Here is a 15,860-nt window from a genome sequence, read left to right on the forward strand (position 1 = left end):
CAGGGGAAGGTGCAGGGAGTTGGAGTTGGGTTGGTGGGGGGGTGTGGACCTGATGAGGGAGTCACGGAGGGAGTGGTCTCTCCTGAATGCTGATAGGGGTGGGAAGGGAAATATATCCCTGGTGGTGGGGTCTGTTTGGAGATGGCGGAAATGACAGAGGATGATACGATGTATCTGGAGGTTGGTGGGGTGGAAAGTGAGGACCAGTGGGGTTCTGTCCTGGTGGCGATTGGAGGGGCAGGGTTCAAGGGCGGAGGTGCGGGAAGTGGAGGAGATGTGGTGGAGAGCATTATTGACCACGTCGGAGGGGAGATTGCGGTCTTTGAAGGAGGCCATCTGAGTTGTTTGGTATTGGAATTGGTCTTCCTGGGAGCAGATGCGGCAGAGACAAAGGAATTGGGAATATGGGATGGCATTTTTACAGCGGGCAGGGTGGGAGGAGGTGTAATCTAGGTAGCTGTGGGAGTCGATCGGTTTGAGTAAATGTCTGTGTTGAGTTGGTCGCCTGAGATAGAAATGGAGAGGTCTAGGAAGGGGAGGGAGGAGTCTGAGACGGTCCAGGTAGATTTTGAGGTCGGGTTGGAAGGTGTTAGTAAAGTGGATGAACTGTTCAACCTCCTAGTGGGAACACGAGGTAGCGCCAATACAATCATCGATGTAGCAGAGGAAAAGGTGGGGAGTGGTGCCAGTGTAGCTGCGGAAGATGGACTGTTCCACATATCCAACGAAGAGGCAGACATAGCTGGGGCCCATGCCGGTGCCCATGGCTACTCCTTTGATTTGGAGGAAGTGGGAGGATTGGAAAGAGAAGTTGTTAAGAGTGATGACCAGTTCAGTCAGTCAAAGGAGGGTGTCAGTGGAAGGGACGGCGGGAGAGGAAGAAGCGGAGGGCTTTGAGGCCTTCGTGATGGGGGATGGAGGTGTATAGGGACTGGATGTCCATGGTGAAGATATGGCGTTGGGGGCTGGGGAAGCGAAAATCATGGAGGAGGTGAAGGGCATGGGTGGTGTCCCGAACGTAGGTGGGAGTTCTTGGACTCAGGGGGACAGGACAGTGTCGAGGTATGCAGAGATGAATTCGGTGGGCCAGGAGCAGGCTGAGACAATGGGTTGGCCGGGGCAGTCGGGTTTGTGGATTTTGGGTAGGAGATAGAAACGGGCGGAGCGGGGTTGTGGGACTATGAGGTTGGAGGCGGTGATGAGGTTATGGATGGTCTGGGAGATGATGGTTTGGTGGTGGGAGGTGGGGTCATGGTCAAGGGGGCAGTAGGAGGTGGTGTCCCCGAGCTGGCGTTTAGCCTCAGCAATGTAAAGATCAGTGCGCCAAACTACCACTGCGCCTCCCTTGTCTGCCAGTTTGATAGTGAGGTTGAGGTTGGAGTGGAGGGCTGCGCGTTGTGAGGGTGAGAGGTTGGAGTGGGTGAGAAGGGTGGACAGATTGAGGCGGTCAATGTCACGGCGGCAGTTGGATATGAAGAGATCGAGGGCGGGTAAGAGGCCAGCACGGGGTGTCCGGGTGGATGGGGTGCGTTGGAGGTGGGAGAAGGGGTCGTCAGAGGGTGGGCGAGAGTCCTGGTTGAGGGGATATATTTCCCTCCGCAACTCCCTCATCAGGTCCACACCCCCCACCAACCCAACCTCCACACCGGGCACCTTCCCCTGCAACCACAAGAAATGCAAAACTTGTGCCCACACCTCCCCCCTCACCTCCCTCCAAGGCCTCCAATGGATCCTTCCATATCCGTCGCAAATTCACCTGCACCTCCACACACCATTTACTGTATCTGCTGCACCCAATGTGGTCTCCTCTATATTGGGGAGCCAGGCCACCTACTTGCGGAACGTTTCAGGGAACACCTCTGGGACACGTGGACCAACCAACCCAACCGCCCCGTGGCTGAACACTTTAACTCCCCCTCCAATCCGCCAAGGACATGCAGGTCCTTGGCCTCCTCCATCGCCAGACCCTGACCACATGGATGCCTGGAGGAAGAGCGTCTCATCTTCCACCTAGGAACCCTCCAACCACACGGGATGAATGTAGATTTCTCCAGCTTCCTCATTTCCCCTCCCCCCCACCTTATCTCAGTCCCAACCCCCAGATTTAGCACCACCCTCTTGACCTGCAATCTTCTTCCCAACCTCTCCGGCCCCACCTGAGGAGAATCCAAAGGGTTTTTACAAATACATCAACGACAAAAGGGTAACGAGGGAGAGAATAGGGCCCCTCAAAGATCAGCAAGGCAGCCTTTGTGTGCAGCTGCAGGAAATGGGGGAGATACTAAACGAGTATTTTGCATCAGTGTTAACTGTGGCAAAGTACATGGAAGATTATAGAATGCAGAGAAATAGATGCTGACATCTTGAAAAATGTCCATATCACAGAGGAGGAAGTGCCGAATGTCTTGAAACGCATAAATGTGGATAAATCCCCAGGACCTGATCAGGTGTACCCTAGAGCTTTGTGGGAAGCTAGGGAAGTGATTGCTGGGCCCCTTGCTGTGATATTTGTATCATTGATCGTCACAGGTGAGGTGGCGGAAGACTGGAGGTTGGCAAACGTGGTGCCACTATTTTAGAAAGGTGGTAAAGACAAACCAGGGAACTATAGACCAGTGAGCCTGATGTCGATAGTGGGCAAGTTGTTGGAGGGAATCCTGAGGGACAGGATGTACATGTATTTGGAAAGGCAAGGACTGATTAGGGATAGTCAACATGGCTTTGTGCTTGGGAAATCATGTCTCACAAAGTTGACTGAGTTTTTTGAAGAAGTAATAAAGATCAGGGCAGAGCAGTAGATGTGATCTATGTGGACTTCATTAAGGTGTTTGACAAGGTTCCCCATAGTGTTGGAGGGAATCCTGAGGGACAGGATGTACATGTATTTGGAAAGGCAAGGACTGATTAGGGATAGTCAACATGGCTTTGTGTGTGGGAAATCATGTCTCACAAAGTTGACTGAGTTTTTTGAAGTAACAAAGATCAGGGCAGAGCAGTAGATGTGATCTATGTGGACTTCATTAAGGCGTTTGACAAGGTTCCCCATAGGAGACTGATTAGCAAGGTTAGATCTCATGGAATACAGGGAGAACTAGCCATTTGGATACAGAACTGGCTCAAAGGTAGAAGACCAGTTGGTGATGGAGGGTTGTTTTTCAGACGGGAGGCCTGTGGAGTGCCACAAGGATCGGTGCTGGGCCCTTCTACTTTTCATCATTTATATAAACGATTTGGATGTGAGCACAAGAGGTATAGTTCGTAAGTTTGCAGATGAAACCAAAATTGGAGGTGTAGTGGACAGCGAAGAGGGTTACCTCAGATTACAACAGGATCTGGACTAGATGGGCCAATGGGCTGAGAAGTGGCAGATGGAGTTTAATTCAGATAAATGCAAGGTGCTGCATTTTGGGAAAGCAAATCTTAGCAGGACTTATACACTTAATGGTAAGGTCCTAGGGAGTGATGCTGAACAAAGACCTTGGAATGCAAGTTCATAGCTCCTTGAAAGTGGCTAGTGAAGAAGGCATGTGGTATGCTTTCCTTTATTGGTCAGAGTATTGAGTACAGGAGTTGGGAGGTCATGTTGCAGCTGTACAGGACATTGGTTAGGCCACTGTTGGAATATTGCGTGCAATTCTGGTCTCCTTCCTATCGGAAGGATGTTGTGAAACTTGAAAGGGTTCAGAAAAGATTTACAAGGATGTTGCCAGGGTTGGAGGATTTGAGCCAGATGGAGAGGTTGAAAAGGCTGGAGCTGTTTTCCTTGGAGCGTCAGAGGCTGAGGGGTGACCTTATAGAAGTTTATAAAATATTGAGGGGCATGGATAGGATAAATAGACAAAGTCTCTTCCCTGGGGTGGGGGAGTCCACAACTAGAGGGCATAGGTTTAGGGTCAGAAGGGACAGATACAAAAGAGACATAAGGGGCAACTTTTTCCAAAGAGAGGGTGGTACGCGTATGGAATGAGCTGCCAGAGGAAGTGATGGAGGCTAGTATGATTGCAACATTTAAAAGGAATTTGGATGGGTATATGAATAGGAAGAGTTTAGAGAGATCTGGGCCAGGTGCTGGCAGGTGGGACTAGATGGAGTTGGGATACCTGGTCAGCATGGACGGGTTGGACCGAAGGGTCTGTTTCCATGCTGTAAACTGTTAAATAGACAAATATACTGGGGAGTGATTTGAATGAAGATATACAGCAACAGAGAGCTGCAAGGGCCATTCTGCAAACTTATTTGGTAATTGATGTCTCGGGGTGTCATTGGGCCATATTGACCACGCAGTCCCACAGCCAGCTCTTCATCAGTGCTCAGCAAACTGACGTTTGTCAGTATTGCAGTAAGGTGTTGTCAGAAAGTGTAAGTATATCAGTCAGGCAAAGACAGGATCTGGTCCCACTTTAGTCATATATAAATATATTTTATGGTCAGTGGAGAATCACCAACTCATCTTAACTACTTGGGTAAGACACTGGTTCCTCAATGGGAGTTTGTGGCTGAAAGAATTAAAGAGATAAGAGAATGAAAAGATGTTAAGAATGAATCATAAGTCAAAGTGTGGCTCTACACAGGAAGGCTCAACCTACTGCTCTTTACTCCGTTTCAATCCCTGGCACCAGACAGAGGTGTGGATCAAGCAGAACCAGACAGCTCCCTTGGGAGTTTGAAGACATTGTGGGGGTTGAAGAGGCAGAGAGAGTGTCAAGTGTTTATACTAATCCATTTCCTGCAAGGTCACAAGAAATAGAAACTGGAGTAGGCTGTTCGGCCCTTCGAATTTGTTCAGCCATTCAAGAGGAGCATGGCTGATCCAAGCAAGTTGTCCTCCCCATCGAGGAGTTGAACCCTGGTCTCCCACTCGAAGGGGGAAGGGGTATTTACCATGACACTAACAAATAGCTAGGGGATGTTTAAATGTGTAATTGACTTCAGTTTGGATATGACAGATGCCAGTTATGATCTCAAATGTAACAAAATGAAGCTCAGCTCAGTAGAGGGGAAAGTGAGGGGAAAGATGGACAACTCCCCTCACCACCGAGGGAGTACAGCAGTCCCCCCTCTCCATACACGTGGGGGACATGTTCCAAGACCGACTGCAGAGGCCCAAAACTGCAGATAGGTGCGAACCCATTCAGTTAAATGGGAAACATACCTTCCCAGCAGCCCCCTGGTGCCTAGTTCTGGAATGTTCCCTCTGATATGTTCAGGCTACGGTAAACCGTGGGTAACTGAAATCATGGAAACTGGACCCATGGATACAGGTTTCACCCTGTATTCTTTGCAATTATTTTATGCATTTAAAGCTACTATTAAATGATTTCAGGGTGCAGGAAACATTTAGGAGAATGGCTACAGGGATTGCAATCCTGAGGACGGATTACAGATGCTCTCCTTGGAAGTGGGGAAGGTTGAGCAGAGATTTAATTGAGACTTTCAAAAACAGGACAGAGCAGATAATGAGAAACTGCTCTCACTGGCTGGTGTTGAAAACCAGGGGACACTGATTTAAAGGTCATGGGCAAAAGGAACCAATCACGAGAGGAAAACCTTCCTCGCACATTCTCCCCGTGTCGGCGTGCGTTTCCTCCGGGTGCTCCGGTTTCTTCCCACAATCCAAAGATGTGCCGGTTAGGTGAACTGGCCATGCTAAATTGCTCGTAGTGTTCTGAGATTAGGTGTAGGCTAGATTAGATTAGATTCCCTACAGTATGGAAACAGATCCTTCGGCCCAACAAGTCCACACCGACCCTCCGAAGAGCAACCCATCCAGACCCATTTCCCTACCCTATATTCACCCCTGACTGACACACCTAACACTGTGGGCAATCTTTGGATTGTGTGAGGAAACTGGAGAACCCGGAGAAAACCCATGCAGACACTGGGAGAATGTGCAAACTCCACACAGACAGTCGCCTGAGGCGGGACTCGAACCCAGGTCCCTGGCGCTGTGAGGCAGCAGTACTAACCACTGAGCCACTGTGTCAGATAAGTGCATTAGTCAGAGGTAAATGTACAGTAATAGGGTCGGGGAATGGGTCTGGGTGGGATACACTTTGGAGGGTTGGTTTGGACTTGTTGGGCCAAAATGATTCATTTCTACAACATAGGGATTCTATGATTTATGCAGCAAGCAATGAATATCTGTAATGTACTAAGAGTGTGTGAAGACAGATTCAATTGTGGCTTTCAAGGAGTAATGGACAATTATCTGAAGAGAAAGGTTTTACAGGGCTATGGAGAAAGGGGAGGGAAATGGGATTAGCAGAGGAGCTCTTACACAGAAAAAGAGCCAGCTCAGACAAGACTGGCTGAATTGCCTTCCTAGGTTTATAAAGCATTTTATCTCCACGTTGTCAGGCTTGGAAGAAAGGGCCAAATCTGAAGGGTAATCCAAAGTTTCTATCCCTGATCAGCGCTCAGTGACTTCACTGGTGAAGCTGTCAGTGTATTATCTTCTTCCTCCCATGATTAAAGTGATCAATGTTTCAGCTCAAAGCGCGACGGTGGGCTGCTGGGTTGAGTAACCAGATGATCAATGAACATCTGCACAGATAATTTCTTATACAATTTCCCATACAGTACAACTCAGCGTAGAACTGGCAAAACACAGAACACCTTTCACTGCTCACAGTATTCAGTGAAGCAAGAACAAAAGAAGTACAAAAACTTTCACAAAAATACAAAGCAGCAACTGGTGAAATGGAATAAACTCTCGATTCATTACCTTTAATATTCGGGGACTCAGCCTCCCCTATTGGATTGCCCTTTAAATTCACATAGGGTAAGTTCTGGATCTCTGCAGGGACAACGCGCAGGCTGTTGTTTTGCAGGTCAAGTCTAGACAATTTGGGAAGGTGAGCGAGGGAGGTCGGGACGGTTACAAGTTGGTTGCTGTGTAGATACAATTCCTCAAGAGACTTCAGGTTTGCTGTGTGCAGGGCATAAAGCTTTGTGTCATTTATAGCAGATGTTTAAAAGGTGTTGTCATTTGATCTCAAAGCATCAGCGGCTAACATTATATCATATTACAATACCAACACACTCAAAGTTAAAACATATATACAAAGCTTTGAATCAATGAAAGACTTGTGAAAGTTCGCCAATAGTATGAGATTGTCGCGAGTTTATTACAGACTAATAAGCATTAATAGGAGCTTCACAGTAATGATTTAGGTGCTCTTGATTGTCTTTTGATATGTAAACCCTCAGATCAGAATGTTAATTTTCCATTTCTGTTTTCTCTTGAAACGTATTGGGCACCAAACATGCTCTACTATGGACATGATTAAACAGATTAAATATGCTGGGATATTACCATTATCACATGAAATTAAAAGTATTTGACACTTTATCTTTTCAGATGTTCACAATAACAATATGAAAGATAGAGGCTTTGGAGAGGGTGCAAAGAAGGTTTATCAGGGTGCTGCCTGGACTGGAGGGCTTGCCTTATGAAGAAAGGTTGAATAAGCTCAGACTTTTCTCTCTGGAGAGAAGGAGGAAGAGAGGAGACCTGATCGAGGGAGACAAGATAATGAGTGGAATAGGTAGAGTCAATAGCAGAGACTTTTCCCCTGGACAGGATTGACTGGTACGAGGAGTCATAGTTTGAAGATATTAGGATGAAGGTATGAAGGAGATGTCAGAGGTAGGTTCTTTACACAGAGTTGTGAATGCATGGAATGCGTTGCCAGCTGTGGTGGTGGAAGCAGAGTCATGAGGGACATTTAAGCGACTGCTGGACATGCACATGGATAGCAATGAGTTGAGGGGTGCATAGGTTACGTTATTATATTTTACATTAGGATTAAACCTTGGCACAACATCGTGGGCCAAAGGGCCTGTTCTGTGCTGTACTTTTCTATGTTCTATGTTCTAATAACCTTCAGTATATCTTCTATAATGAGCAATTTCTAAACTTAAATCATATTGCTATTCCAGTGATTACAACTGTTTCACAACTAAACTCACCAAGTGAAGATGGTATAGTTGTTAGTCTATTGCCCGAAAGATCTAATTGTGCACAGTTTGGGAGGTTTCCAATCTCATCAGGAAGCTGTTCCAGTTCATTTTCAGAAATATTTGCTCTCTGCAGTGCCGCAAGTTCATTGATGCTCCCAGGCAACTCTCTCAGCTGGTTTTTCATCAGAGAAAGGAAGGTCAGTTTTGCCAGCTTGCCAATGCTCTCGGGCAGTGTGGCCAGCTGGTTATGGGACAGGAGAAGCACAGTTAGCTCCTTCAACTCAGTCACACATTCAGGAACAGAAGTGAAGCTGTTGAAGCTCAAATCCAAATGGGTCAAGTGCTGGAGATGTCTGAACTCCACAGGCAGAGTTGCCAGCAGACCACGCTGACACGCTCCGTATTCATCCTTGAAATGGCCACCTAGTGAATGCCAGGCACAATGCAATGTGTCAGATTCAACAAGAGGCTCCGGGATTTTTAGATAAGACCATAAAACTAGGAGCTGAAGTAGGCCATTCATTCTATTGAATCTCCTCTGCTATTCAATGAGATCATGGCTGATCTGATAATCCCCAACTCCACTTTCCTGCTTGTCCACCCTCATAACCCTCGATTCCCTGACTGAATAAAAAAATATCAGTCTATCTCAGCCGTGAATATACATAATGACCCAGCCTCAATAACCCTCTCTGTGGTAAAAGTAAAATTCTACACGTTCACTATCCGTAGAGGGGAGAGGAAATTCCTCCTCAGCTCTGTCTTAAATGCAGAACCCTGTATTCTGAGATTATGCCCTTTGGTCTAAGACTTGTCCACAAGAGTCATAGAGATGTACAGCATGGAAACAGACCCTTCGGTCCAACTCATCCATGCCGACCAGATATCCTAAACAAATCTCGTCCCATTTGCCAGCAATTGGCCTACATCCATTTTTCGGGAGCAGCGAGGAGGGAGAGAGGAGACAGGCTGCCGGGAGGTAAGTTTCCCACTTAAAAGGGACTTGCCTAGAGATCAGACTTCCATTTCTTGTGAGCAATGAGGAGAGAGGGAGAGAGGTTGCTGGGAAGACGAGTCAGTGATTTAAAAACTTACCTCATGAGTAGGCGGAGCACACGCTGAGCAGGAAGGGACACGGGACTGCTGAGTAAGTGAAGTAATATATTTGGGTGGTTAGGTTACCCAAACACAACTTAGGTAGTGTCGCCCACCCATCCTCCTCCTCTAAGCAAAAACAAAAGAGTTCTGTGCACCAGATTGGTCAGGTAACTAGCTTTTTTTATTCCTTATTTTTCAATAATCTCTTTGGGAATTTAGAATAATCGGAATGGAGAATAGGGCCGTTGCATGTTCCTTCTGCAGAATGTGGGAGGTAAGGGTCACCAGTAGTGGCCCTGCTGACTTCCTCTGCAGCAAGTACATTCAACTCCAGCACCTTGAATACCGCGCTAGGGAACTGGAGCTGGATGAACTTTGGATCATTCGGGAGGTGGAGGGGGTTATTGAGAGAAGTTACAGGGAGGTAGTCACACCTCAGGTACAAGAAAGAGGCAGATGGGTGAGTCAGGGGATGGAAAGGGAACAAGCAGGCAGTGCAGGGATCCCCTGTGACCCTTCCCCTCAACAACAAGTATACCATTTTGGATACAGTTGGGGGGCATGACTTATCAGGGATAAGCCATGGGGTACAGGTCTCTGGTACAGAGTCTGTCCCTATTGCTCAGAAGGGAAGAGGGGAGAGGAGCAGAGCTTTAGTCACTGGGGACTCCATAGTTAAGGGGACAGAGAGAAGGCTCAGTGGGAATGAGAGAAACTCACAGTTGGTGTGTTGCCTCCCAGGTGCCAGGGTTCGTGATGTCCCAGATCGTGTTTTCGGGGATCCTTGAGGGGGGAGGGGGAACAGCCCCCAAGTCATGATCCACACAGGCACCAATGACAGGTTAAAAAAAAAGGATGGGGATTTATGGCAGAAATGCAGGGAGCAAGGGTGGAAGCTTGGAGCTAGAACAAACAGAGTTGTTACCTCTGGTTTGTTACCCGTACCACATGCTAGTGAGGCAAGGAATAGGGAGAGAGGGGAGTTGAACACGTGGCTACAGGAATAGTGCAGGAGGGAGGGTTTTGGATACCTGGATAATTGGGGCTCTTTCTGGGGTAGGTGGGACCTCTACAAACAGGATGGTCTTCATCTGAACCAGAGGGGTTCCAATATCCTGGAGGGGGGAGTTTGCGGATTCTCTTTGGGAGAGTTTAAATTAATTCAGCATGGGGATGGGAGCCCAAATTGTAGTTCCAGTGTCCAGGAGGTTGAGAGTAATGAGGTCAGAAATATGGTTTCAAGGCACAAGAGTGCACCAGCAAGCAGGAAGGTGGTTTGACATGTGTCTACTTCAACACCAGGAGTATCCAGAATAAGGTGGGTGAACTTGCAGCATGGGTTGGTACCTGGGACTTCGAATGTTGTGGCCATTTTTGGATACATGGATAGAGCAGGGACAATAATGGTTATTGCAGGTTCCAGGATTTAAATGATTCAGTAGGAACAGAGAAGATGGTAAAAGAGGGGGAGGTCTGCATTGTTAATCAAGGACACATTACAGTAGCAGAAAGGACGTTTGAGGACCGGTCAACTGAGGTAGTATGGGCTGAGATTAGAAACAGGAAAGGAGAGATCACCCTGTTGGGAGATTTCTATTGGCCTCTGACGAGTTCCAGGGATGTTGTGGAAAAGATAGCAGAGAGGATTCTGGAGCGAGTGTAACAAGGTAGTTGTTATGTGGGACTTTAACTTTCCAAATATTGACTGGAAATACTATAGTTCAAGTACTTTAGATGTGTCAGTTTTTGTCTAATGTGTGCAGGTGGGTTTCCTGACACAGTATGTAGACAGACCAACAAGGGGAGAGGCCACATTAGATTTGGTACTAGGTAATGAAACCAGCCAGGTGTTAGATTTGGAGGTAAGTGAGCACTTTGGTGATTGTGACCACAATTCGGTTATGTTTACCTTAGCTATGGAAAGGGATAGGTGTATACCGCAGGGCAAGAGTTATAGCTGGGAGAAAGGTAATTATGATGCAATGAGGCAAGAATTAGGATGTTTAGGATGGAGAAGAAAACAGCAGGGGATGGGCACAATTGAAATGTGGAGCTTGTTCAAGGAACAGCTACTGCATGTCCTTGATAAGTATGTACCTGTCAGGCAGAGAGGAAGTGGTCAAGTAACGAGCCATGGTTTACTAAAGAAGTCTTGTCAAGAGGAAGAAGGCGACTTACGTTAGGATGAGACGTGAAGGCTGAGTTGGGGTGTTTGAGAGTTACAAGTTAGCCAGGAAAGACCTAAAGAGAGAGCTAAGAACAGCCAGGAGGGGACATGAGAAGTCATTGGTATATAGGATCAAGGAAAACCCTAAAGCTTTCTATAGGTAGATCAGGTACAAAAGAATGACAAGTGTAAGATTAGGGCCAATCAAGGACAGTAGTGGGAAATTGTGTGCGGAGTCAGAGGAGAAATGAGAAGCGCTAAATGAATATTTTTCATCAGTATTCACACTGGAAAAAGACATTGTTTTGAGGAGAATACGGAGATACAGGCTACTACACTAGACGGGATTGAGGTTCACAAGGAGGTGGTATTAGCAATTCTGGAAAGTGTGATAATAGATAAGTCCCCTGGGCCAGATGGGATTTATCCTAGGATTCTCTGGGAAGCTAGGGAGGAGAATGCAGAGCCTTTGGCTTTGATCTTTACATCGTCATTGTCTACAGGAATAGTGCAAGAAGACTGAAGGATAGCAAATGTTGTTCCCTTCTTCAAGTAGGGGAGTAAAGACTACACTGGAAATTATAGACCTGAGCGCCTTACTTTGGTAGTGGGTAAAATGTTGGAAAAAGTATCAAGAGATAGGATTTATAATCATCTGGAGAGGAATAAGTAAATTAGGGATAATCAACACAGTTTTGTAAAGGGCAGGCCGTGCCTCACAAACCTTATTGAGTTCTTTGAGGTGACCAAACAGGTGGATGAGGGTTGATGTGGTGTATATGGATTTCAGTAAGGGATTTGATAAGGTTCCTCATGGTGGGTTATTGCACAAAATACAGAGGCATGAGATTGAGGGTGATTTAGTGGTTTGGATCAGAAATTGGTTAGCTGGAAGACGACAGGGTGGTGGGTGATGGGAAATATTCATCCTCGAGTTCAGTTACTAGTGGTGCACCACAAGGATCTGTTTTGGGTCTGTTTATAAATTACCTGGATGAGGGTGTGGAAGGATGGATTAGAAAATTTGCGGGTGACACTAAGGTCGGTGGAGTTGTGGATATTGCCGAAGGATGTTGCAGGTTACAGAGAGTCAGAGATAAGCTACAGAGCTGGGTTGAGAGGTAGCAAATGGAGTTTAATGTGGAAAAGTGTGAGATGATTCATTTTGGGGCGACCGCACTTGGGAGTAATACATATAGTTCTGGGACCACATTATAGGAATGATATGGAAGCATTGGAAAGGGTTCAGAGGCGATTTACTAGAATGTTGCCTGGTATGAAGGGATGGTCATATGGGGAAAGGCTGAGGCTGTTTTTATTAGAGAGAAGAAGGTTGAGAGGTGACTTAATTGAGATAGATAAGATAATCGAGGGTGAGACAGTGGGTGGACAGTGAGAGCTTTTTCCTCAGATGGTGATGGCTAGCATGAGGAGACATAGCTTTAAATTGAGGGGTGATATCAGAGGTAGCTTCTTTACTCAGAGAGCAGTAGGGGCTTGGAACATCCTACCTGCAACAGTAGTAGACTCGCCAACTTTAAGGGCATTTAAATGGTCATTGAATAAATATGTGGATGAAAATGGAATAGTGTAGGATAGATAGGCTTCAGATTGATTCCACAGGTAGGCTCAACATCAAGGGCCAAAGGGCCTGTATTGTGCTGTAATGTTCTATCCCTCCAAACCCTTCCTATTCATATACCCATCCAAATGCCTTTTAAAATGTTGTTATTGTACCAGCCTCCACCACTTCCTCTGGCAGCTCATTCCATATACGTACCACCCTCTGCATGAAAAAAAGTGCCCCTTAGGTCCCTTTTATCCTTCCCCTCTCACCCTAAACCTATGCCCTCTAGCTCTGGACTCTCCCATCCCAAGGAAAAGACCTTATCTATTTATTCTACCCATGCCCCTCATGATTTTATAAACCTCTAGGAGGTCACCCCTCAACCTCCGACGCTCCAAGGAAAACATCCCCAGCTGTTCAACCTCTCCCTGTAGCTCCAATCCTGGCAACATGAGCCAAACTGTCTGCGTCTACCCTGTCAAGTCCCATGAGACTCTTTTAGCTTAAAAATAAAGTTGCTTTGTTCTTCTATATTCCAATGGGTACAGGCTCAACCTCACCACATAAGACTGTTTCCCACACCTAGTATCAGTCGAGTGCAGAGAAAGTTCACTGTCTCCAGTACCAGTATATATTTCCTTAGATAAGACCCAACATTGTTCACAGTATTCTAGCTGTTGTCTGGGATGAGCAAATCCTCCCTAATTTTATACTCCATTCCCTACGAAATAAAAAGGCCAACGTCTTATTTGCATATGAAAACCGAAAGAACCGCAGATGTTGGAAATCAGAAACAAAAACACACACTCCACCTGAAACATTAATTCTGATTTCTTTCTACATATGCTTTCTACAGACCTGCAGGGCTTTTCCAGCAATTTCTGTTTGTGATTCCATTAGCTTTCCCTATTACCCATTGAACTTAGTTGCTTTGTGAACCCTGGATGAAAACTCCCAAATCCTTCACTTCCTCAGATTTCTACAGTCTTTCTTCGTTTAAGCAATATTCAACTCCTCTGTTCTTCTTGCCAAAGTACATAAACTCACATCTCCCCACATTGTATTCCAGTATGCTCAGATTTAGAATAATGATAGCTATCCAGATGACTGTAACAACAAAGCCAGTAAGTTAGTAAACATGTTCTAAGGTGCTTCTACAATGCTTCACAAAGTTCCCTCCCATCCTTTAAAATTGCAAGATATTAATCAAATTCTATCATGGGTGACAGGAAACCATAGGGGCTACATCGTCACATACAAACAGGTCATCAACTCTAAATAATCTCAAGAATATTTCACGATTCAGTTATTCAAATTAATTCTGAAATATTCAATCGCTGTTCAAAATATAAAGCTCAACGTGAGCAATAATACTTTGCAAATTGAAAAGGAAAAACAATTTAAATTTGTAAAAGCTTGGTGCAATTCAGGGTCCCAGATTTCTACATTTCATATGATACTCAGCTATGAAAAAGATCTAACATGCAGGGAATTAGGGTCTAACTTCAGTTTAAAAAAAACATAATTACTTGAAGAAAATCACATAATATGTCACTTCAAAAAAATTAAAAATAATTACTTATTTATAATTAATCAGAAAGGGAAGTGCGAGTGATGGGAATGTATTTATACAACTACCGAACTGAATCTACTGATATTACCTTTAAGTACAAGTGATTTCAGTCGCTTTAGTTCAGGAACGATGGCAAGTGATGAATCAATTTGCTCTTCATTGCAGTTTAGGCGCAGAAACTCGACCTGTTGCACCTCTGCTTTGCGTGTTTTGTACAGTACCGAAAATCGGCCGGTGCTGTTTGGAAATACATCTAAATTCAATCGGTTATCTGCCAAGTGCACATCTGCATTGCCAATATTGCCGGCTTCCCCAGGCATCGATTCAGCCATCTTTTACCATCGCTCAGCTTTGAGCGATGCATGTTCCAACATGTCGGTTACACATCAGGTGTTTTTCACAAGATTTCTCCCTCGAGAATGGGCTGCAGCCTAAATAATTGGCAAAACGAGAGAGATGAAAATTAATAGATTTGTGGTACTTCAAGCTAGGGCAAAATAAATTATATTATGCATGTTCTCTAGTTTGCTCTCCGAATTGAAAGGGCTGACCACACTGGAGGATGGTCGATAGCTTTCCAGTAACTTGTTCATGGGGAGATGCGGACAGGTTATTCAATGAGGAAATAATAAAGTCCACTTCATTTGGTAGGTACAATTACAGCATTTAAAAGACATTTGGACAGATACATGGATGGGAAAGGTTAAGCAGGATATGGGCAAGTGGGACTAGTTCAAATTAGAAACTACGTTGGCATGGACAGGTTGGGCCGAAGGGCCTGTTTCTCTGCTGTATGACTCTGTGACTCACCTGATGTATATAAAAAGGCACGGTGTGTGCTGACAAGGAGAAATTTATTTTTATGTTGGATTTGCACAAAGCAGGTTCAAAAAAAAAGGACATGTGAAATGTAGCCATTGCAGCAATTTGGGAAATCTGGCAGCCACATTGCCACAGGCAAGATCCCCAAGCTGCAAATTAAATAAATGGCCAGATCACCTGTTTAGTTATTATCTAAGGGATATGTATTGGACAGGCCACTCAGGAGACTTTTTCATCCTCTCATGGGAGTTGAGCATTGCGAGCTCGGTCAGCATTTAGCACACACCCCTAAATTCCTCTGAAAAGCTGGTGAAAACTGCATTCATGAACCACTGCAGTCCATGTGATGGAGGTACACCCTGTCTGGGAACCCCGCATTGCCCGGTTCTACCTCCTTCCCAAGATCCACAAGCCTGACCACTCTGGCCGACCCATTGTCTCAGCATGCTCCTGCCCCACTGAACAAATCTCTACCTACCTCGACACTGTCCTATCCCCCCTAGTCCAGGAACTCCCCACATACGTTCAAGACACCACCCACGCCCTCCACCTCCTCCAAGACTTCCGTTTCCCCGGCCCCCAACGCCTCATCTTCACCATGGATATCCAATCCCTCTACACCTCCATCCGCCATGACCAGGGCCTCCAAGCCCTCAGTTTTTTCCTCTCCA

At 45.8% G+C, this 15,860-nt stretch overlaps 1 protein-coding gene across 6 annotated transcripts in view; it reads right to left on the reverse strand.

Annotated features, from left to right (window-relative positions):
• The window catches only part of pidd1 (p53-induced death domain protein 1), an 80,082-nt gene that overhangs the window by 55,195 nt on the left and 9,027 nt on the right, over positions 1–15,860 (reverse strand). For 5 of the 6 annotated variants that reach the window (XM_043706161.1, XM_043706160.1, XM_043706162.1 and 2 more), the window contains 3 exons: positions 14,456–14,798; positions 7,972–8,385; positions 6,725–6,928 (listed from right to left, as the gene is read on the reverse strand). In XM_043706161.1, the coding sequence (XP_043562096.1) occupies positions 6,725–6,928; positions 7,972–8,385; positions 14,456–14,699 (862 nt within the window). In that variant the 5' untranslated portion in view covers positions 14,700–14,798. The remainder of the gene's footprint in view (positions 1–6,724; positions 6,929–7,971; positions 8,386–14,455; positions 14,799–15,860) is intronic. The other variant, XM_043706163.1, reaches the window with a different exon arrangement.

Source organism: Chiloscyllium plagiosum, chromosome 16 (assembly GCF_004010195.1).
Source record: "Chiloscyllium plagiosum isolate BGI_BamShark_2017 chromosome 16, ASM401019v2, whole genome shotgun sequence".
In the NCBI taxonomy this organism is placed as follows: Eukaryota; Metazoa; Chordata; class Chondrichthyes; order Orectolobiformes; family Hemiscylliidae; genus Chiloscyllium; species Chiloscyllium plagiosum.